This window comes from Scatophagus argus, chromosome 17, assembly GCF_020382885.2.
Source record: "Scatophagus argus isolate fScaArg1 chromosome 17, fScaArg1.pri, whole genome shotgun sequence".
In the NCBI taxonomy this organism is placed as follows: Eukaryota; Metazoa; Chordata; class Actinopteri; family Scatophagidae; genus Scatophagus; species Scatophagus argus.
In genome coordinates this window covers 9,734,884-9,752,094 of record NC_058509.1, presented here as the reverse complement: position 1 = coordinate 9,752,094, position 17,211 = coordinate 9,734,884, and the positions used below count along the sequence as shown (strand labels likewise).

The following is a 17,211-nucleotide window of genomic DNA, read 5'->3' as shown; positions in this document are numbered from 1 at the left end:
TTAGAGTAAAATTCACGCAGGCGCCTTTCATGCCTTCAGATATCCAATATGAATGTGAAAATTTCATCACAGCTTTGGACAGCTCACCACATTCAGACCGCTTTTGACCAAACATGACGTTGACATGCTTTCTCTGCTGCCTTACTGAAAGCAACTCCTTTCAGAAGAAGAAAACGTTTGCTCAATACAGATTCCACTACCGTCCAGTCAAGATAAGCAATTCTTGCATGACACTAACAAACTTCTACACAAAGGTTCTGTTATTCAGATCTCTCATCAGCAAAGAAAGCCCCTGGACTGTAGTTACACTTCTTTCTGTTGAGGAAGTCCTGGATGGACAGAAATTTGAAAGTTGTCTCACATTACACTTTCAGGAATGCAGGCCATGTGCAGAGTTATTTGGATGGACGCTCTGCACTAGAAGCCGGTTAAATGCCGAATTTGAGGTGGTTTCCAGATAAAACCTGATATATATCAAGGCTAAATCAATACAGTGTAACATTGCCATGGCAGCTGTGGTGTGTGTGTTTTTTTTTTTTTTAATGGCACTGTGGTTTGCCACGGTCATGGATGCATAGCTGGTTGATCTTAACTGTTTGTGCCATAACACCTGCAGCTAAAACAGGTGAATGAGAGGGGAAAAGAGGTGCTTCCCAGACACACAAAAGGCCTTATCATGGGCCTCCAACCATTACACATACACACAGCACACAATGCAGGAAGCCCACAGAGGGGGAAGCATGTGCCCATTGTCATGGGGTCTCACGAGCCCCCCTGCTCTTTCAGCCCTGACAATAGCTGCATTGATAACACCTACTAGCTAGGGAGATACAAAAGGACAGGGATAAGGCACAGAAAAGGGACAAAGAGAAATGGAAGGAAAAAGGGATCGCAGTCTGTCAATGGATATCCTTTCACTTCCTTGTCGTGCAGAATATTTTTCACCTCATACGGAATGCAAAGTCTTGTGTGAGAGCAACTTTTTTTTATCCTCTCATCAAACCAAAAAATAAAAATCTAGCCCTTAAAATAGCCGAGTTGTGGTGAGATGAACAGGAAAAAAGAAAGCAGTGAAGGTAGACAGAACTGGATAACCTTGCACTGGCAATCAGCCAGCCAGCCAGCCAGCCAGCCATTTAGTCAGTCAGCTGATGGGTGAGGTCGGGCTTGCTTAGAATAAACTCCACCAGTGAGTGACAACCACCTTCATAAATCAATCAATTTGACAAGTTACTCACAAATCAACACCCTCATTTATGGAAATCATATACAAACCCGCTGTCGAGCACTAGATGCATTTACAAGGGACTGATCCAATTCTCCCGCAAGATCATTTGGTGTTCTTGCAGTGCAGGCAAGCTTTTCACTAACAAGGTGAGAAAATGATAAATTGCATTGGCTTTGAGATCAGCAATTTAGGCAAATCCAGATGTTTCTCACTAAAGAAGTAGGAGCATTGAACAAATGGTAAAAGTAGCCAACACAGAAACATTGAAAACTGTGCCTGAATCCCTACTGAAATATTCTACTCTTTACAGAAGCAGAAGTTGGAGGAAAATGTGTTTAAACATAGAGCTTTAGAATTTTGCAACCACAGCCTTGGCTAGAAATTCCAGGCCTCATGTCAACAGCTCGCTGCAGGCCTGAAACAATAAATATCTAATCCCTGTCATGTTACAGGGCCCCTGTGCAGCTCTGGGCCCCCTAAATCGATCAGGTTTCCCTCCTCCTCACAAAGTGTCGCTCCCCATGACATAAGTGAAAGGAGTAATCAATGGCACGTAGCATGTGCTGCAGATGCAATATCAAGACAAATGAATAAAAGATTTAGTACTGCACAAGGGTTTATACAGTTTGAGCAGAGGGATGACAGACATATGCTCAGTGTCGTACTGTAATTCTCATGACATGTGGTGAGCGTGCAGAGTTCTGCATTCAGTAGAACATGACAAAGACAAAAAGGCAAACTGCGGCAAAGCCACAGTGGATTTGTGCACGGTCAACAGGAGGAAATGGCAGAGATGCTCAGCACACAAGCAGCTTCATTTCCCATTACATCACCTTGGCCAGTAGCTCCACTCTAGATGATATGCACAAGGCTAAATCGCTCTGCTCCCGTGCACACTCATTCAGGGTCAACAAGTCTTACCTGGGTAAACAAGAATTGCTTCCTCACAGTTGCATTTCTTCAGAATTACGTTGACTAATAAAAACACAGTTACACCCAACCACCGTAGTTTCAACATGGGTAAACCAAGATTAGTGTCATGAATTCAGTATCTGGTCACAATCTCCCCCTAAAGTTTACCTTTGACCCTTAGTCTTCACGTTATGCTATTAGGCATGTGCAATTGTCACAATTAGCACATGACTCCTTGAGGTATAGCCAACAAGTGTGTGACCTTGACCTTTGACCATCAACTTCTGATCACGTCATCCTTGAGCCCAAGCAGACATTTGGACCAGATGCAATGAATGTCTCTTCAGGCATTCCTGAGATAAAGCCTCAGAATGCATCCAGCCATGGCTGCACCCGCATGGAGGCACAGAAACACACTGATCATCTCAACAGCTTCTTGTATTTTCTGATACCACAAAGAGGGGTCTCCGTTAACCTTATAAACAAGCCCTTGATGTGTCACTTTTAACTACACTAATTCAATGCAGCGGATACACCACACAATTCCCTTGCTCCAGTTCCAACAGGATGGATCAGGAGAGATGGAACGTTATATAAGCCAAAGCCGAAGTCAAGACAGAGATTAAAAATTCAATATAGGCCAAGCCACTCGATATCACAACAATCATATTTCAACCGTGCTAATCAAATTCACGAGCGTGACCTCTGGGGTATATTAAATGTGTATAAAACATCTGTCATTTCTCAAATGTTTTGCAGGGGAGATATCCATCTACCCTGGTAAATACGGCATAAAAAGGTGAGCCAGCAGCAGCGGCAGTAGCTACAACAAATTCGCTCCCCATAAAAATGAGCAGTGGGTAGATTTCAGCGTGGAGCTTGCCAGAACCACAGGAGGGAGACTAAATGATTATGTTACAACAACACCGCTCCAGCTCTCCGAAAACAACAATCACGATCTAGGTAGGACATTGCGGCCCGAGTAAAATTAAAGGGGAGAGGGAGCGAGACAGACTGAGGGAGGGAGAGTGGGAGACCGATTTTATGGAGATCATCAGGGGTTGCAAGTCTGCGAGTGTGCCACAGAGCAAGCAGAGTCAAGGAAGTACCCTGCTCGGAAATTCATACATCCTTTCTATGAGTTAACAAAAAGAGAAGGCAAGAGAGAGATAAGCTCCCTCTATGTCCAAGTAGCTATGACAGACTGATCCTGTGCAGAATGCGACCCGTCAATCAAACTCTGCTGGAGCCTTTTCAACAAGCCAAAGTTTAAACCCCAAATGACAACACTTCCTCTCAACATACACTGCTGCGCCACTGGGGACGAAAGAAAAACTATGCCAGTGATGTGACCTTTAAAAGGTTAACCGGCAGCAGACTGAACCTAATGCAGATTGTCAGGGAGATAAGATTACCAGTTAGGGTTTTGGTTAATGGAAGCCACCACAGCCCTCCATCTACAGCTGACAGGAAAGGCAGCACCAGGACTTGACCACAGTCACACCCAAACCCCCACATCCGCATCGTCTGTGAGTACATCAGTGATGTGAGTTCAACCTGTCTAGACAGTCAAACACGAGTCGGTATCTACGGTGCTTTGATTAAGGATGACGCTTCAGTGTTACAGATGGTTAAATAACATTACAGCAAGTTCCTGACCTGTGTAGACCGTTGCAGATCAGTCTTTCAACTGCAACAAAAATCAATCTGTTATGTAAGATCTACAGAAATGGGTAAGTTGTGCTGAGTGTACATTCACTTGACAGTTCATATTCTTTGCTCCTTTGTGAAAAGACAGATGGAAGATCTATTGACCAAAGCAAAATGTGGCTTTTCCGGCTCAATTTCCAAAAGAGCGAGTGAGATGTCTGCATTTGATTTACACAACCATATCTCGTGTTTCACAGAAAAAGACAAGATTTAAAACCAGATTTCACTTGTCCATACGGAAAAAGAAAATTACAAAGGAAGCCTTGAGTGATAAGACCGTTTTTAGCTTACAAAATAGGGCTGCAGATAGCAGAGTTAGGACAGCTGCAAGACATTCTGGTGAGAGCCAAGCTGCTGTTGCTCGATACATAAACAAACTTTTTAATGAGATGCAAAATATGTGAGATTAAAAGGGCCAAACAAAAGCAGAGACGGCTCGAACTGTTCACAAATGTTAGTCAGGATCCCTGACAATATCAAACTGTTAGTGTGTGGAGAAATTCCAATTCTCAAACAACATCAAACAAGTACTGAGCCTCACACTGAAGTACACTTAATCTACAGTACAGCACAACTGCTCATTTACAACTCACCTAGACCTCATAGTGCTACATCCAAAGCCTATTTTCTCTGTATTCTGCTGTGTCCAACATCTTAAGCCTTTTTAAAGCCTCTGTGTGTGTGTGTGCGCGCGCTGCTGTATGACTGCAGATTACACTGTAGCCAGAGAACGTTATGAAACAAAGCCAGGGCTTAGGCAAGGGACTTCCTCTTCTTAGGGAGTTGTAGTGGAGGCCCAGGAGTCCATTCCCTGGCACAACCGCTGGCACAAAAAAGACAAGAGGCAATTAAGAAATGATTTTCACCTCACAGCTTGGGATAAAACCCTCATACCTCACCCCACCTCTTGCTCCACTCACTACACTATTGCACACAAAGGCAAAATCTCTGAGGCCTAAAGGGGCCCACAGAAAAAAGGGGGGGCATTGAGACCAACAGAATACAGAGAGCGAAGAAGTGAGAGACGACAAGAAAAGACGGACTGCAAGAACTGCGAGACAAGATAGAGGAAAGACTGTGTGCAGCAGCAGCAGTGGTACAGGAAACGTAGATGAGTGGAAAGCAAGAGTGTAAAAAAGAAGTGATGGTGGTGGAACAGTGGGGAAGGGGAACGAAGGTGATGCACGAGGGGCGATTAGAGGGCGTAAGTGTAGGTAGCTTGGAAAGAGAGAGACGGAGAGAACATCACTGGTAATTGACCTCAGGGGGAGTCTGATAGGACATAAATGTATTTGTGAAGAAGAAAGGAAGAGGTGGCTCACAAGAAAACAAAATGATAATATCGGTCTTTCAGATAAATCTATTAATGTTGTTGTCAGTACAGAAAAAAAAATCTGAAAGACTGTGTTAGAGTTTCATACAATTTCAAATGCAGTTATCAATGATTTATCAGGCAATAATGAGTCAAACCACTAGCTCATCAGTGCAACTGCAGCCCACCCTGATTGCTCAGTCTTACTGGTTGTGCGTTTTCCTGTAAAGACTGGCCATTTTAATTCTAAGAGTATTTTCCAACCTGTATGAATATGACTGGCTGATCTTGTGTCTACAGGTAATCCTTTATTGTGCTAACAACACACATGGTTTACCTCTTCAATACAGGAATATGCATGGCGGGTTTGTGTACTTAAAGGGTCAAATCACCTGGATCGTATTTTTCACAAAACATATCACATGCCTGTGCTGGTATCAAACCATGCACATGGTTTTATGCGCTGAGGTTTAACAGTCCAAGCAGCACGATACCACAAAGGGAAGGAGAAAATAATGTGATACATGGTGAACTAACGTAATTTACTTTCAAGCTGTCTGGAGCCAGCTAAGATGCACAAGACGTTCAGACTGTGCCACATAAAGATACGAGTCACAGCTACTGTAATCACTTCTGCTTTACAGACATTACAAACAACAAGAAACACATTGTTGGGATCAACTATCATCACAGAAGACAACAGACGTACATCTACATCTGTGTGTGAACAACACACAAACTGAATTCACATATCACCTCTCAGCCTCAGAAAGACAAACAGGAATTGAACACAGAATTACAAACAACTGTGATATGAGTGACAGTATGAGTAATATGAAATTCCATTCTTGATTTCAGTGCCTGGATGGTGGGGGTGTTTTTGTCAAACTGAGAATGTCTGCCGATAATGGTAAAATAACTGATCCACTGTCAGGAAATTGTGAAACATTACCTGTTCCTTACAACTACTGAAATTTACTGCCCAGACATCACAACAGCTGGGTAAAAAACAGATGACTAAATAAGGTAGCTTTGTCAGAAATGGACTTTTTCTTTGCTCTGAACAGGCTCTACAAATGATTATCCAAAATAAAATGGATGTTTTCTTTTTTCTTATTAATTTTACCATATGCTTAAATGCCCCACTTCAGTCTTTGGAAAAAAATTGAAGTCTTAAATTTGTACTTTTATAGAGGAAAAAAAAACACTCTCACAGAGGATACCAACTTTTGTACCTAAAATTTCCCTTCTCAACTACATTTTCTCAGTTTCACAGCTACACACTTGATTTCTCCGAGTCACATGATTGCAAGACAGATCTAGTGACTTCCCCTGAATGCAGTCAGGAACCAGATGCTCCAACAACAATCTAACTTTACTCTTCATATAGTTCCACACCCTCATGTGCAAGCTCTGAGACAAAGAGGAAGAGATGTTTGACCTGCTCAGAAACCTTGCCAACGTGTCAGCTTCTATAGAAATGTGGAGGTGGGTGGTATAAGACACACACAGACATACACAAGAGAAGACAGACGGGGGGGAATATACCATCTAGTCACCATGGTAACTTGCTGCTAGTTGACTTACAAATGATGTTTTCCCAAAGATTGTTTCAATTTTATTCCTAAGTGCGAAACAACACCAGCATTACTCATTTCAAATGTGTGAAAGTGAGCGTCAGGCTTGGATTCAACCAGTGGTTATCTCATTTCCTATCCACATTCTCAAACAATTAAATCTAAAAACAGCAAAGGCTCACGCCAGCCTTTGTGCTTTTGCAGGAGCTGCACTTTGTACAGAGTTACTTTGACAGAGATCAGTACACAGGCCTCACCTTCACTGCCGTCACTGTGGATATTCCACTTGAGATGGTGCCTAATTTGATTATTTCTATCCTCTTGGGATTTCTTCTCCTTGACAATCACAGGTTGTGATTTCCAGGGCTGGCCCTCTCCCCCTCGGGCCTTGTGATGTTTGATCCAGGGCCAGGGGAGGCCAGCCAGACATTCAGCCCCGACTCTGGCGCCCTTCCCTCAGTCTACCATGCACTCTAGCTCCCTGCTGTGAGGCCTGGAGGAAATCATGCAGCCCGGAGAAATATAAAAGCCTGCATCTATTGAGCAGAGGTTAAGAACAGGGGAACAATACCTTTGACTCACACTCTGCTTCTCTCTGTGGAGAAAACTTAAAAAGCACCTACTGCCTCCAAAAAAAAAAGAAAAAAAAATCAATAGACATAAAAATAAAAGAAAAATCAATATCCCTGTACCGACTTGTCGTTCGTACTGTTTTTCATGCTGCTTTTCATTTATGAGAATCAGAATAAGAACAACCTAAAGGACAATCCCAAAGTGCTTCACGTAACAAGATCACAACAAATAAACATTTAATACAAATTTAACATTTACAGTAAAAAATGTTTGTTAAAGACATTAAAACACTGAAAATGTGACCAATGGTTCTTCAAATCAATTTTTTTTTGCAAAGGCATTACACCAAGGACAAGATTTACCAAGAACAAAATGACAGCCCCAGAGGGCCAGATTATGCATGTGCATGCATGTTAGTTTGTCGGGGCGTGTGTGTCTCTGGCATGGTGGTGTTGGAGGGGGTTAATTCACACAGCTGTGTAAGATCAAACTGGAGAGGATTCCAAAGTTTCCTTTGGCAGACTAAATCAAAACAAAACGGATGGAAGAATGCGAGATGCCGACTGAGTGGGAGACTGAGGAGAGCTGCAAAAACTGCCAACAAGCTAATCACGTCGCTAAGCAGTCTGATCTTTCAAGCAAATGATTATCACATGCAAACACACACACTCGGTAAAATTAAGACTGAGTGCACAGATGAGAGAACGGATCCTGTCGATCACGCACCGGCTCCTCCTCTGCAACTGCAAGGCAATCTCCCCCCACTTCTTCTGTCCTCTCTCGAGCGCTATCCCACAGAAAGCTCCCGATGCCTCCTTCCTCTCTTTGTAGCTGCGCTGAGTAATAGAGCGAACGAGTTGAGAGGGAGGAGGTGAGAGAGACAGAGTGGAAGAGAGGGGAAAAAAATCCACTCAGTAGTCTATTACAAGACAAAAATGGGAGGGGGGGGGTAATGCGTTTCTCATGGTGGTTGGATGAGGGGGGGTGTAGGACAGACGCAAAGAATGCGTATATATTGAGCTGTGAATCAAATAAACCGTTTATTCTGCCTCTCACAGCCCTCAACCGCCCACCACCTCATCCCTCCCGTTTTCTCCCGCTAACACGGGAATCGGCAAATCCGACGACTCACCGGCAACACGGATACTCTTCCACCAGCCGTGCATCAGCATTAAAACATGCCCTTGTCCATTCCCCAAATACATTTTGGCAGGTGGAACTGGTACAGGTGAGGGTCAGAAGCAGCTAACACCTTTTCTGTCTCATAAATCAGTCAAAAAAAAGGAAAAACAAAGCACAAGATGTCCTATTCTGCCTCGAACCAATAAGCTTTGTATAAAACTTTTTTACAACACAACACCTTCACCACATCTTTAAAAAAACATTTTTTTTTTTATTCAGTAGGGGCTGAAAAGTAGAGATTAGGCAGCAACAGTGGTCACCCAGCCACTTTGCTTCACTGGCTCATTACTCCCTGGGTTTTGAGGGGTGGGGGGTCTGCCATCCTGAATTAAGGCCTCCCTCGCAAGGGACCAAATGCTCGGTGAAAAGGGTTGCATTCGAGAGCGCTTTAACAGAAGGGAGGTCACTGTTCCACAACTAACCATGCATGCTGGAGAGCCACAAATGGCTGTCATGAAAAAAAGAGAGATAATGATAGTCAAATATAAAAAAAAAAGAAAAGTTATCACAGGAAAATACCCTCATGAGAGATTAAATGAGAGCAATTCATCGGCCAAGGCAGCGCTGTGCCAAAGAGGACCCGAATAGAGTGGCCAGTGGCTTGCTGGCAGGAGGAAACAAACTGCTCCATCATAAAAAGAATGATTAATGGATTGTTGCACTTGATATAAGGCTTGTGAGAATGTAATACATAACAAGAGCAGTTATGAATGCACACCGAATGGCAAAACTGATTCCCAGACTGAAATCTGATGACACTGTACATCCAACTATAGTTACAGAAAACATGATCAGCGCACAGCATTTTTTTTTTTTAGAAAGACCACCGGCAGAAAGCCTCAAGATTTTCTAATCTTAGCATCACAGTGGAGACATTTTATGATGTTGCCTGCAGAGGCTTACTGGCATATATGTTTGACAATGAAACTGTGGTATTCCGGGCAGAAAGAGAGGGGGTAATGGAGGATCGATACTGACTGAGCCTCTGCTCTGTTGCTTCATCCCCCGAGGCTTAATTCACTGGACGTGTAAAGACGACAGTGTCACAATAGGGGATCAGATGGGATTGACCACAGGATGAAAATTTAAGGAGTGTTTATTAAACTGATGTAGCTGAGATGAAGAGTGGGGTGAGGGTGAGCGGAGATTGGTCAAGAGGTTGTCTAAGAGATGTACATGACGGTCATTAAAAGCTAATGCCAGTCTAAGCTGCGAAAAGCTTGGCGATTCAAAAACGAATGAAAAAAATGGATGAAAAACAACATAATGCCTCCTATTTCAGCTTACGGAGCTTAAAGGGAAGCCCAGGGCTAAGCTGAAACTTGAACTAGAAACAAAGGCACCTGATGATTTGTAAAATATCTTTTGTGGATTTTTCTAAAAATATAATGCAATGCCAAAGCATGGTAAATGAAAAACAACATCTGATAAATTGTTTTTTTCTTTCTACTATTATGAAATGTCCTTGATGGGCCCCCATAAAGCCTGCAAGGCCAAACCAAAGACAAAGGTAAAGTGTTGATTCAGCTTCATAGGGATCCTGAACGGATAAGCTGTGGCAACCACTCACTCATTCTCTCTCTCTCCCTCACACACACACACACACACACACACGCATGCATGAGTGAGCATGTGTGTTCACATATACAGATACGCACACTCACACACACACACACAGCCTCTCAGGGCCTGACCAGCTGTCTCTCTACCCCCATCTCCATCCAAACCCACAGGAGCAGGAGGATATAAATCACTCGGCAGAATGAAGACACGCACGGAGGGAACGCACATGGTGTACGTGAGAGACACACACACACACACACACACACACACACACACACACACACACACACGCCCCCGCCTGCATTGGCTGTCCACAACTGCACTGTGTCCAACCCCGCCTTGTGTCCAGCTATTGGAGCATATGCTGTAAACACACCTACAAAGGTCTATGTACACATTGCTCCTGACAGAAACACACAAATCCTATGACAAAGACAGTCACACCCAGTTTTACTCTGTAATAACCTACACTGCTGATATCCATAAGACATCTTGCAAGACTGGCCTTAAAACTGGTTTATCTCACCTACTGACTGCAGGTATGCACCTACAGATCTTTAACTGTATGTGTGTGTGTGCGTGTCCTGGTGCCAGAAAAGAGTCAGAGTTTGTGCTCAATGTCAGCAGCTGATAAGAGAAAAGGTCATATTGCATAACAGGAGTTTGTGCCGTGTGTGTGACATAACGATGTAGAGAACAGACGCCAGAGAAGAAGCGGGAGGCACAGACAGTAAAGGGTAAACAGGGAGGGAGTCTGCATTTATGCTGGAGAAAAAAGCTGAGTGGTGATGCATTTGGCTGCTGAACATCCATCGCCAGTCCAAATTGAAGCAGGCAGCTCACGAGTGCCTGTAATGATGCAGTAAACTCTCTGTTGGCGAAGGCAACTTTATTTAAAGGGGGAAAAAAAAGAGCTCCCTTCTCCTCATTTCATCACTTAATAAATACATAAATAAATAAGGCTGAATTTAAAAAGGCAGGGCTCGCCAACGTCGCTCCCAAAAATTTTTCTGGCAGCGCTTGTCGAGTGTACAGGCCCTGCGAGAGGAAAGATGAGACCAAGGGGACGTGAGGCAGTGCCTGCAGCGCAGGAAGGACTACTTCTTTAACGCTCAGGCAGGTGAAGGCAAGCGTTTCAGTTACTTTCCATTGTGTGTAAATTGCTGGCAATCCACATGAGGATTTCTTAATATTCTTGGCAGTTACTTTCATGCCATGCTGATACAGTTTGGCAACGTAATCAAAGTAACCTTACTTTGATGTTTCCCCATTGGTAGGTTAGAAAAAAAAAATGATGATGGTGATGTTACTCCCAAATTAAAAAGTCTTATCCCCTGTAGCCTTTTGCTTAAAGCTTTCTCTGCCACATCCTGCTGCTGGGTTCAAACTCATCGCTTTACATTCTGCACGTAATTCACGCAATAATTGTCTTGCCTAAAAGAGACTCACTCTGACAAAATGAGCAAGCACATATGGTAAGCACTTTCAACTTTCACCGAAGGGCCTTTCACAGGTGCCACGTGGAACGAAACCACAGCGAGCGTGGTCAAATAAACAGGCAGTAAAACGTTGCTTTTGCCACAGTACACTTTGGTTTGCCCTGGTAGCCATAGTGACGGAGAGGTTGCAAAGTGAACCCTGCCATGTTACACACGTGAGGAGAAGGGAGCTTATGAAAGAATAATTTGCATTGAAACACAAGGTTAAATGAAGCGCATTGAGACTCAGGCACGGTGAAAAAACAACCCTGTGACCCTCTCTTCATGGTCCTACACGGAGGCCCACATTTCATTTGGACAGCCCAAGAACGAGAGAGCGAGACAGAGACAGAGAGACAGGGAGATAAAGAGAGGAAAAGGAGGAGAGGAGGGGGAGAGTCTGTGCCTTTGCACTCCCCACTCTGCCCCCGCTCTCTATTTTTGTTTCCTCTTTTTGTGCACGCTCAACACACACACTCACAGTGCAATGGATTTTCAACTTGGCCCTCATCAGTTGTGCGCCTGATGAAACAAACACTGACAGCCTCTTTACATTTGTAAAGGCCCCTGCAGCAGCTGTGCTTGTCCCACACACACCATGCGTGCACACAAACACGCACTCACTCACACACACACACACACACACACAGCCTTTGAATGAGAGGCCTAGCCCCAGCTGGGGCCTACAGGAAGAGCCGACTCCGCACAAAATGGCCCTGGCTGCATTGAACTGCACTCCGTCGTGCTCTCCTGCTATTCTCACTTACAAGCACGCACACACACACACACAGACACAGTATGTGTCATGTTTCGTTAGACAGAACAACACTGCCGCACATTAGCGCTCGCTACCTCAGTCATTACACAGCACCAACCCTAAACCGCTACCTTGAAAAGGTACATTTGAAAAACGCCTTTTTTTAAAAAAAAATAGTCCCAACAGGAATGCAGAGAGACATTATGCTCACTTGCAAATGCAGTGTCACTCAACCTGATATTACTGACAAAGCAATCTTTGTGTGTAGGGGACAAAAACATGTAGGACTTATCTTTTTGGTTCTGTCCATATTGAACATTTGTAGCAGTAAAAGGTAATTGCCTTGTTTGCTCATCCCACTTTTTCAATCATTTTATGACTGAAATTTTAATATCAGTTGCAGATAGTGGGTGTTTGTTGGGCGCAGAGGGTGGGGTGGAGGGGTAACAACTCACACTCGTGTTTCAGGGGAAATGGTTAAGCCAAGCATGTATAATTGTCTTACGCTAATTAGGAGGGGGTAGGCAAGGGGGGATGGGTAAATCAGTAGGGGCCAAGAGTCCCGTCTCAAAGCTTGGGAGGGGGGATTTGGGGATCTGGACTTCTCCAGGTTGTTGTATAAATTTGTGAGTCTTATTTGGTCCGGGTCAGACTTTATGCATTAACTGCAGCTGCTGAAAACACATGACAGATGTGACACACATGCACATGTACAGAGGACAAGAACATGCACCCTGCAGTCGAGAATGCAGACAAACTAATTCCACAGTCCTGCTGTTGCTCTTGTGAATACTAAGTTATGAAAAACCAAAATTTAACAAAAAAAAAAAAAAAAAAAAAATCCCATCCAATTTTAGAGTGTGTGACACCACTGGTCACTGCTGTCTGGCTCAATTTTAAGTACAGACTTTTGTTTCAGTTAGTCATCATTCTGTGGCACGTCCTATTTCCTCAATTCAGCAGGAGATGTAGAAACAACTTCACAAAAGCCAAAACTTTGTTTTCTTTGCAACTCACTATTTCAAAGCGCTAAACAGTTGTCAAGTTTATACTTTAAATGTAACTCCATCAATTTAGTCACTGGAAGGGAAAAGTCACTCTCAGGGATGAATATTTGAAAAGTCACCTCTGACTATGTCAAAAGGACTCTATGGGATGTTAAACACTATTACAGAATATATTTAGTCCAAATATGATGTGCAAGAGAGCAGGCTGCAATTTACCATGATAGATTTACTTTCTCGGTCATTTTGGGGTGACTCACATTTGTGTTACTTTCCAGCAAATAAATGTTGATGCATTTCAACACAGTGTGTTACTGGAGATGATCTGTGAGAAACTTACGCTGCCATAAGGAGACATACAGATGTGTCAGAATGACATTATTTTCTATAGGGAGTTGTTCCTTTCCAGCAAGAAAACCGTATGCAACTGGCCGAACCATAGAAACTAAACTGAAAGTTGTAAATAAACTTGTCATATCCATTTTCTCACACATTTACCAGGACATGTTCAGTTATTATGAGGCCAAAACCTGAAAAATGGGCCCCACCACGCAGACTATCACAGGCACAAACACTCAGCCTGTGTTTAAATCGATTGCACATTAAATGCATTTAACTCTGCACTTGAAATAAACGGGCAAAATCCCCAGTTGAATTAAGCTGCATGCAAGAATGCATGCAAACAAACCTCTTTGTACTCAGCCTAATTGTTCGCTTGCTCCTACAAACCTGTTGCTCAGTTTGGGCCTTTTGCTGTATCTATTTCCTTTCAGCTCAAAATAAATGTGGCAAATCGTCCCGTTTTCGGTGCATTCAGCGCACTTAAACACACGTTTTAAAGCCACTCCACGTGTTGTTTGGACTGGGGCTGGGGGGGAGGGAGGGAGGAGGAGGAGGGGGGAGTTCGCTCTGCTGACTCCAGTGTTACCAGACATGATATGCCTCGTGTAATCAAACGCTATAACGTGTGCATCAGGCGAGTGACGATAACTCACTCACAACAGCCGCCTAGAAAGAAATACATACAAGAAGTGCATCAAACTTTAAAGCCCAGACACAAGAGGCCCGACGTAGTCGTCATAAGCAACGATGGTAACTTAGTCTGGTGATAAGCTGAGCCACTCATTTTTATTTTTTTTTTACAACATTAAAAGTCTTTGTTTCATTCATGAAGACGTTCACCAGACCCAAGGCTAACCCACGTCTGCATTTCTTTTTAACCAAGCTCGGGCTTAACTAGTTTATATCGCAGCCTCTTCCACACAAATTCACCACTGTTACTCGCAAAAAGAAAATGGTTGCTTCTTGGTATCGCTTCATACATGAGCCTCTGCAATGCGACTGAACACAGCCTCTTTAAAAAAGACTGACTCGTTCAGAAACACTGGGCTCAACCACGTCGACCAGCCAACGTGCAGTTTAATGTGGATTCGGTTGCTGGAGGACGATACCCAAACGCTTGTAAGCTAATCCCCGGCGGTACTGCAAATAAAAAAAATGGAGTTATCCCTCAGCGGGCTGCTGCAATATCTGCCCGTTCACAGAGGTCACACGGAGACCTGCAAAATGACTGGGACCCTGGCGGACTTAACGTGTACATGGGGAGGGGACTAATAGCGAAGACAACCGCATAACAACAAGCCCAACGGGGTCCACACGCCGTTTCAAGTGCTGGAAATTGGACGAATATGCTGAATCGCATGACCCCCTTTCCTCTCGCTCTCCCTCACTCTTCATGGAGAAAATTAAAGAACCACAACAGTCCGCGAAACATGTCGGTTTGGCCAGACCTTTCAGCACACAAAACCCCCCCAAAAAAATAAAATAAACGGGACACAACGCTATCCTGAACATAAAGTGCATACATGAGCTGCAGCTTAAGGATGAGTGTACATTCACAAGGTGCGAGCTCAGTCTAAAGCGGAGATAAAACGCTCAGCATGGGACGAAATGGAAGCCGAAATAGCTGAGCCATGGCCGACAGGCTAGTCTCCACGGCTGTGAATAGGAAGAAATGGGCAGCGAACAAAAGCCTTTTCTGGAAACACTTTGCCAAGACGTTCAATTTAAAACCTTTTATAGCTTTATCACGTAGCCAAGCCGCACCGTGCATCACCCCATCACGCGTTAAATCGACTCAAAATGAGCGAAGCAAACCACCCCAAAGCAGCCGATGTTCAAATAGCCTAAAACATGTCTGATGTCGAAGAAACGCCGCAACACAGACACTGAATAAACATTGCTGTCTGTTTTAATAAAACCATACACTCGCTGACACGGTGAGGTAACTTACAGACGTTACCTTTTAAAGCACATTTGACCCAAATAGTACACAAGCTGCCCGATGGTAACCTTCACAGTCCGTGATGAAAGTTTATGCATTTTCATCGAGCCGAGCCAGGCAAACTTGAATAGAGCAATCGCATTTGGGAGGAAATAAGGCAAAGGTGTGCTTTTACTTACGTATTTCTTTTGAATGATATTCCTCTTAGGTCTTTCCTTGCTCATTATGCAATCCCCCAAAATGTTTGGCTATAGAGAGAATGGCCACATGAATTTCTTTCTTTGACTCTCGCCTCTCCCGGAGCACCACCAAATGACGATTTAAATCCCCGGCTCTGTAGGAAAGGCTTGCTGGCTTTTGCAGAATCCTCCTTCGGTGTTTCCCCCCTTAAACTACTCGGATATAAATCCCAGAATTCAAGAGTCGACGACGAACACAGACGGACTGAAGCCAAACTCACTTAGGGATAACATAGTCAAAACAAATGCACAACAATAAGTTCCATTCGCCAAAACAGCTCGGCTTCTCGTCTCTGCGCACTCGCTCCCGGCTCTTTTCAAATGCATGAATATACTTGAGGTGATGTCAACAAGTTACATCTTGTTGTGAGGTGACAGCGCGACGAGAAATGAATAAATAAAATGAAAAATAAAACGTTAGGTGTCACGTCTTTTCTAGCCGGAGCCTGCGGTCGACGAGAGAGCTCTCCAGCGGCACTGCTCTGCTGAGTGTGAGCAGCTCCTTTCTTCCCCAGCTCCAGCCTCTCAGCCTATCACATCCTCCACCATTCAGCGGCAACTTCAAAATCTCCACGAAGACAACCCCGAACACGAAACGCTGCCAAATAACCCTTTGGCGTGTTCATTCGTGGATTTATAGTGTGCTTGTGGCGATTGAAGTGGTGGGTTTTTAATGATTTGGTACTCTTGTAACATTAGTTTTGGGTCTTCGTGTTTCTGTGGCGTTTCAAGGAGACACGAGTGGTCACATGTGAGTTTATGCTTCCACATTCATGGTAGTTAATCATGAATGTTATCCTAATATTCCCATAGAGATAATGTGCCCATAATCTGAAGTGAACGAGAAGTGATCTTAGATGACTTGTTTGTAAATTTCCCATCGTGATCTTATGAGGAACTGTCACACATTTTTGATGTGTAGTATTTATGGTGATGTCTGTTAGGTTAAAAAACAGGAACTCCTAGATGAGGCGAGGGAACTAAAAGAAAAAAGAAAAAAAAAGTGGTGATTCACAAATTTATATGTAAATGACAGAGCCCAACCCCCACTTTCCCCACAGCACCCACTCAAAGGTAGAGATTAAAGCGCATCTTAATAAAATGCTGGGCTTTCAAGAACCCTTTTGTTATAACTTAGCATGTGGAGAATCAGCTGTAGGTGCAGAATCAGATGAAAGCGGTAGTTTAGGGGTTTGGGTGTTGTATGATGTATTTATTCAGTCAGTCATGTTACCTACAGTAAATGGCAGTCAGCATGCTTGAATTTGGAAAACTGAGAGTAGTACCAACATGGAAGTTATGAAAAGTTCTGCTGTAGCCAGCGTCAGCAGCAAAATGTATTGTAGCTACTCAAAACAATTAAATGTCATTCACTGTGGAGACCAAATGATA

At 43.6% G+C, this 17,211-nt stretch overlaps 1 protein-coding gene across 2 annotated transcripts in view; it reads right to left on the bottom strand.

The window, feature by feature from the left end:
- jarid2b (jumonji, AT rich interactive domain 2b) overlaps window positions 1-16,398 on the bottom strand; it is a 103,138-nt gene extending 86,740 nt beyond the window's left edge. The window contains exon 1 of one of the 2 annotated variants that reach the window (XM_046416676.1): window positions 15,760-16,398. In XM_046416676.1, the coding sequence (XP_046272632.1) occupies window positions 15,760-15,804 (45 nt within the window). In that variant the 5' untranslated portion in view covers window positions 15,805-16,398. Of the gene's footprint in view, window positions 1-6,996; window positions 8,416-15,759 lie in introns of those variants that run through there. The other variant, XM_046416677.1, reaches the window with a different exon arrangement.
- Window positions 16,399-17,211: the final 813 nt, after the last annotated feature.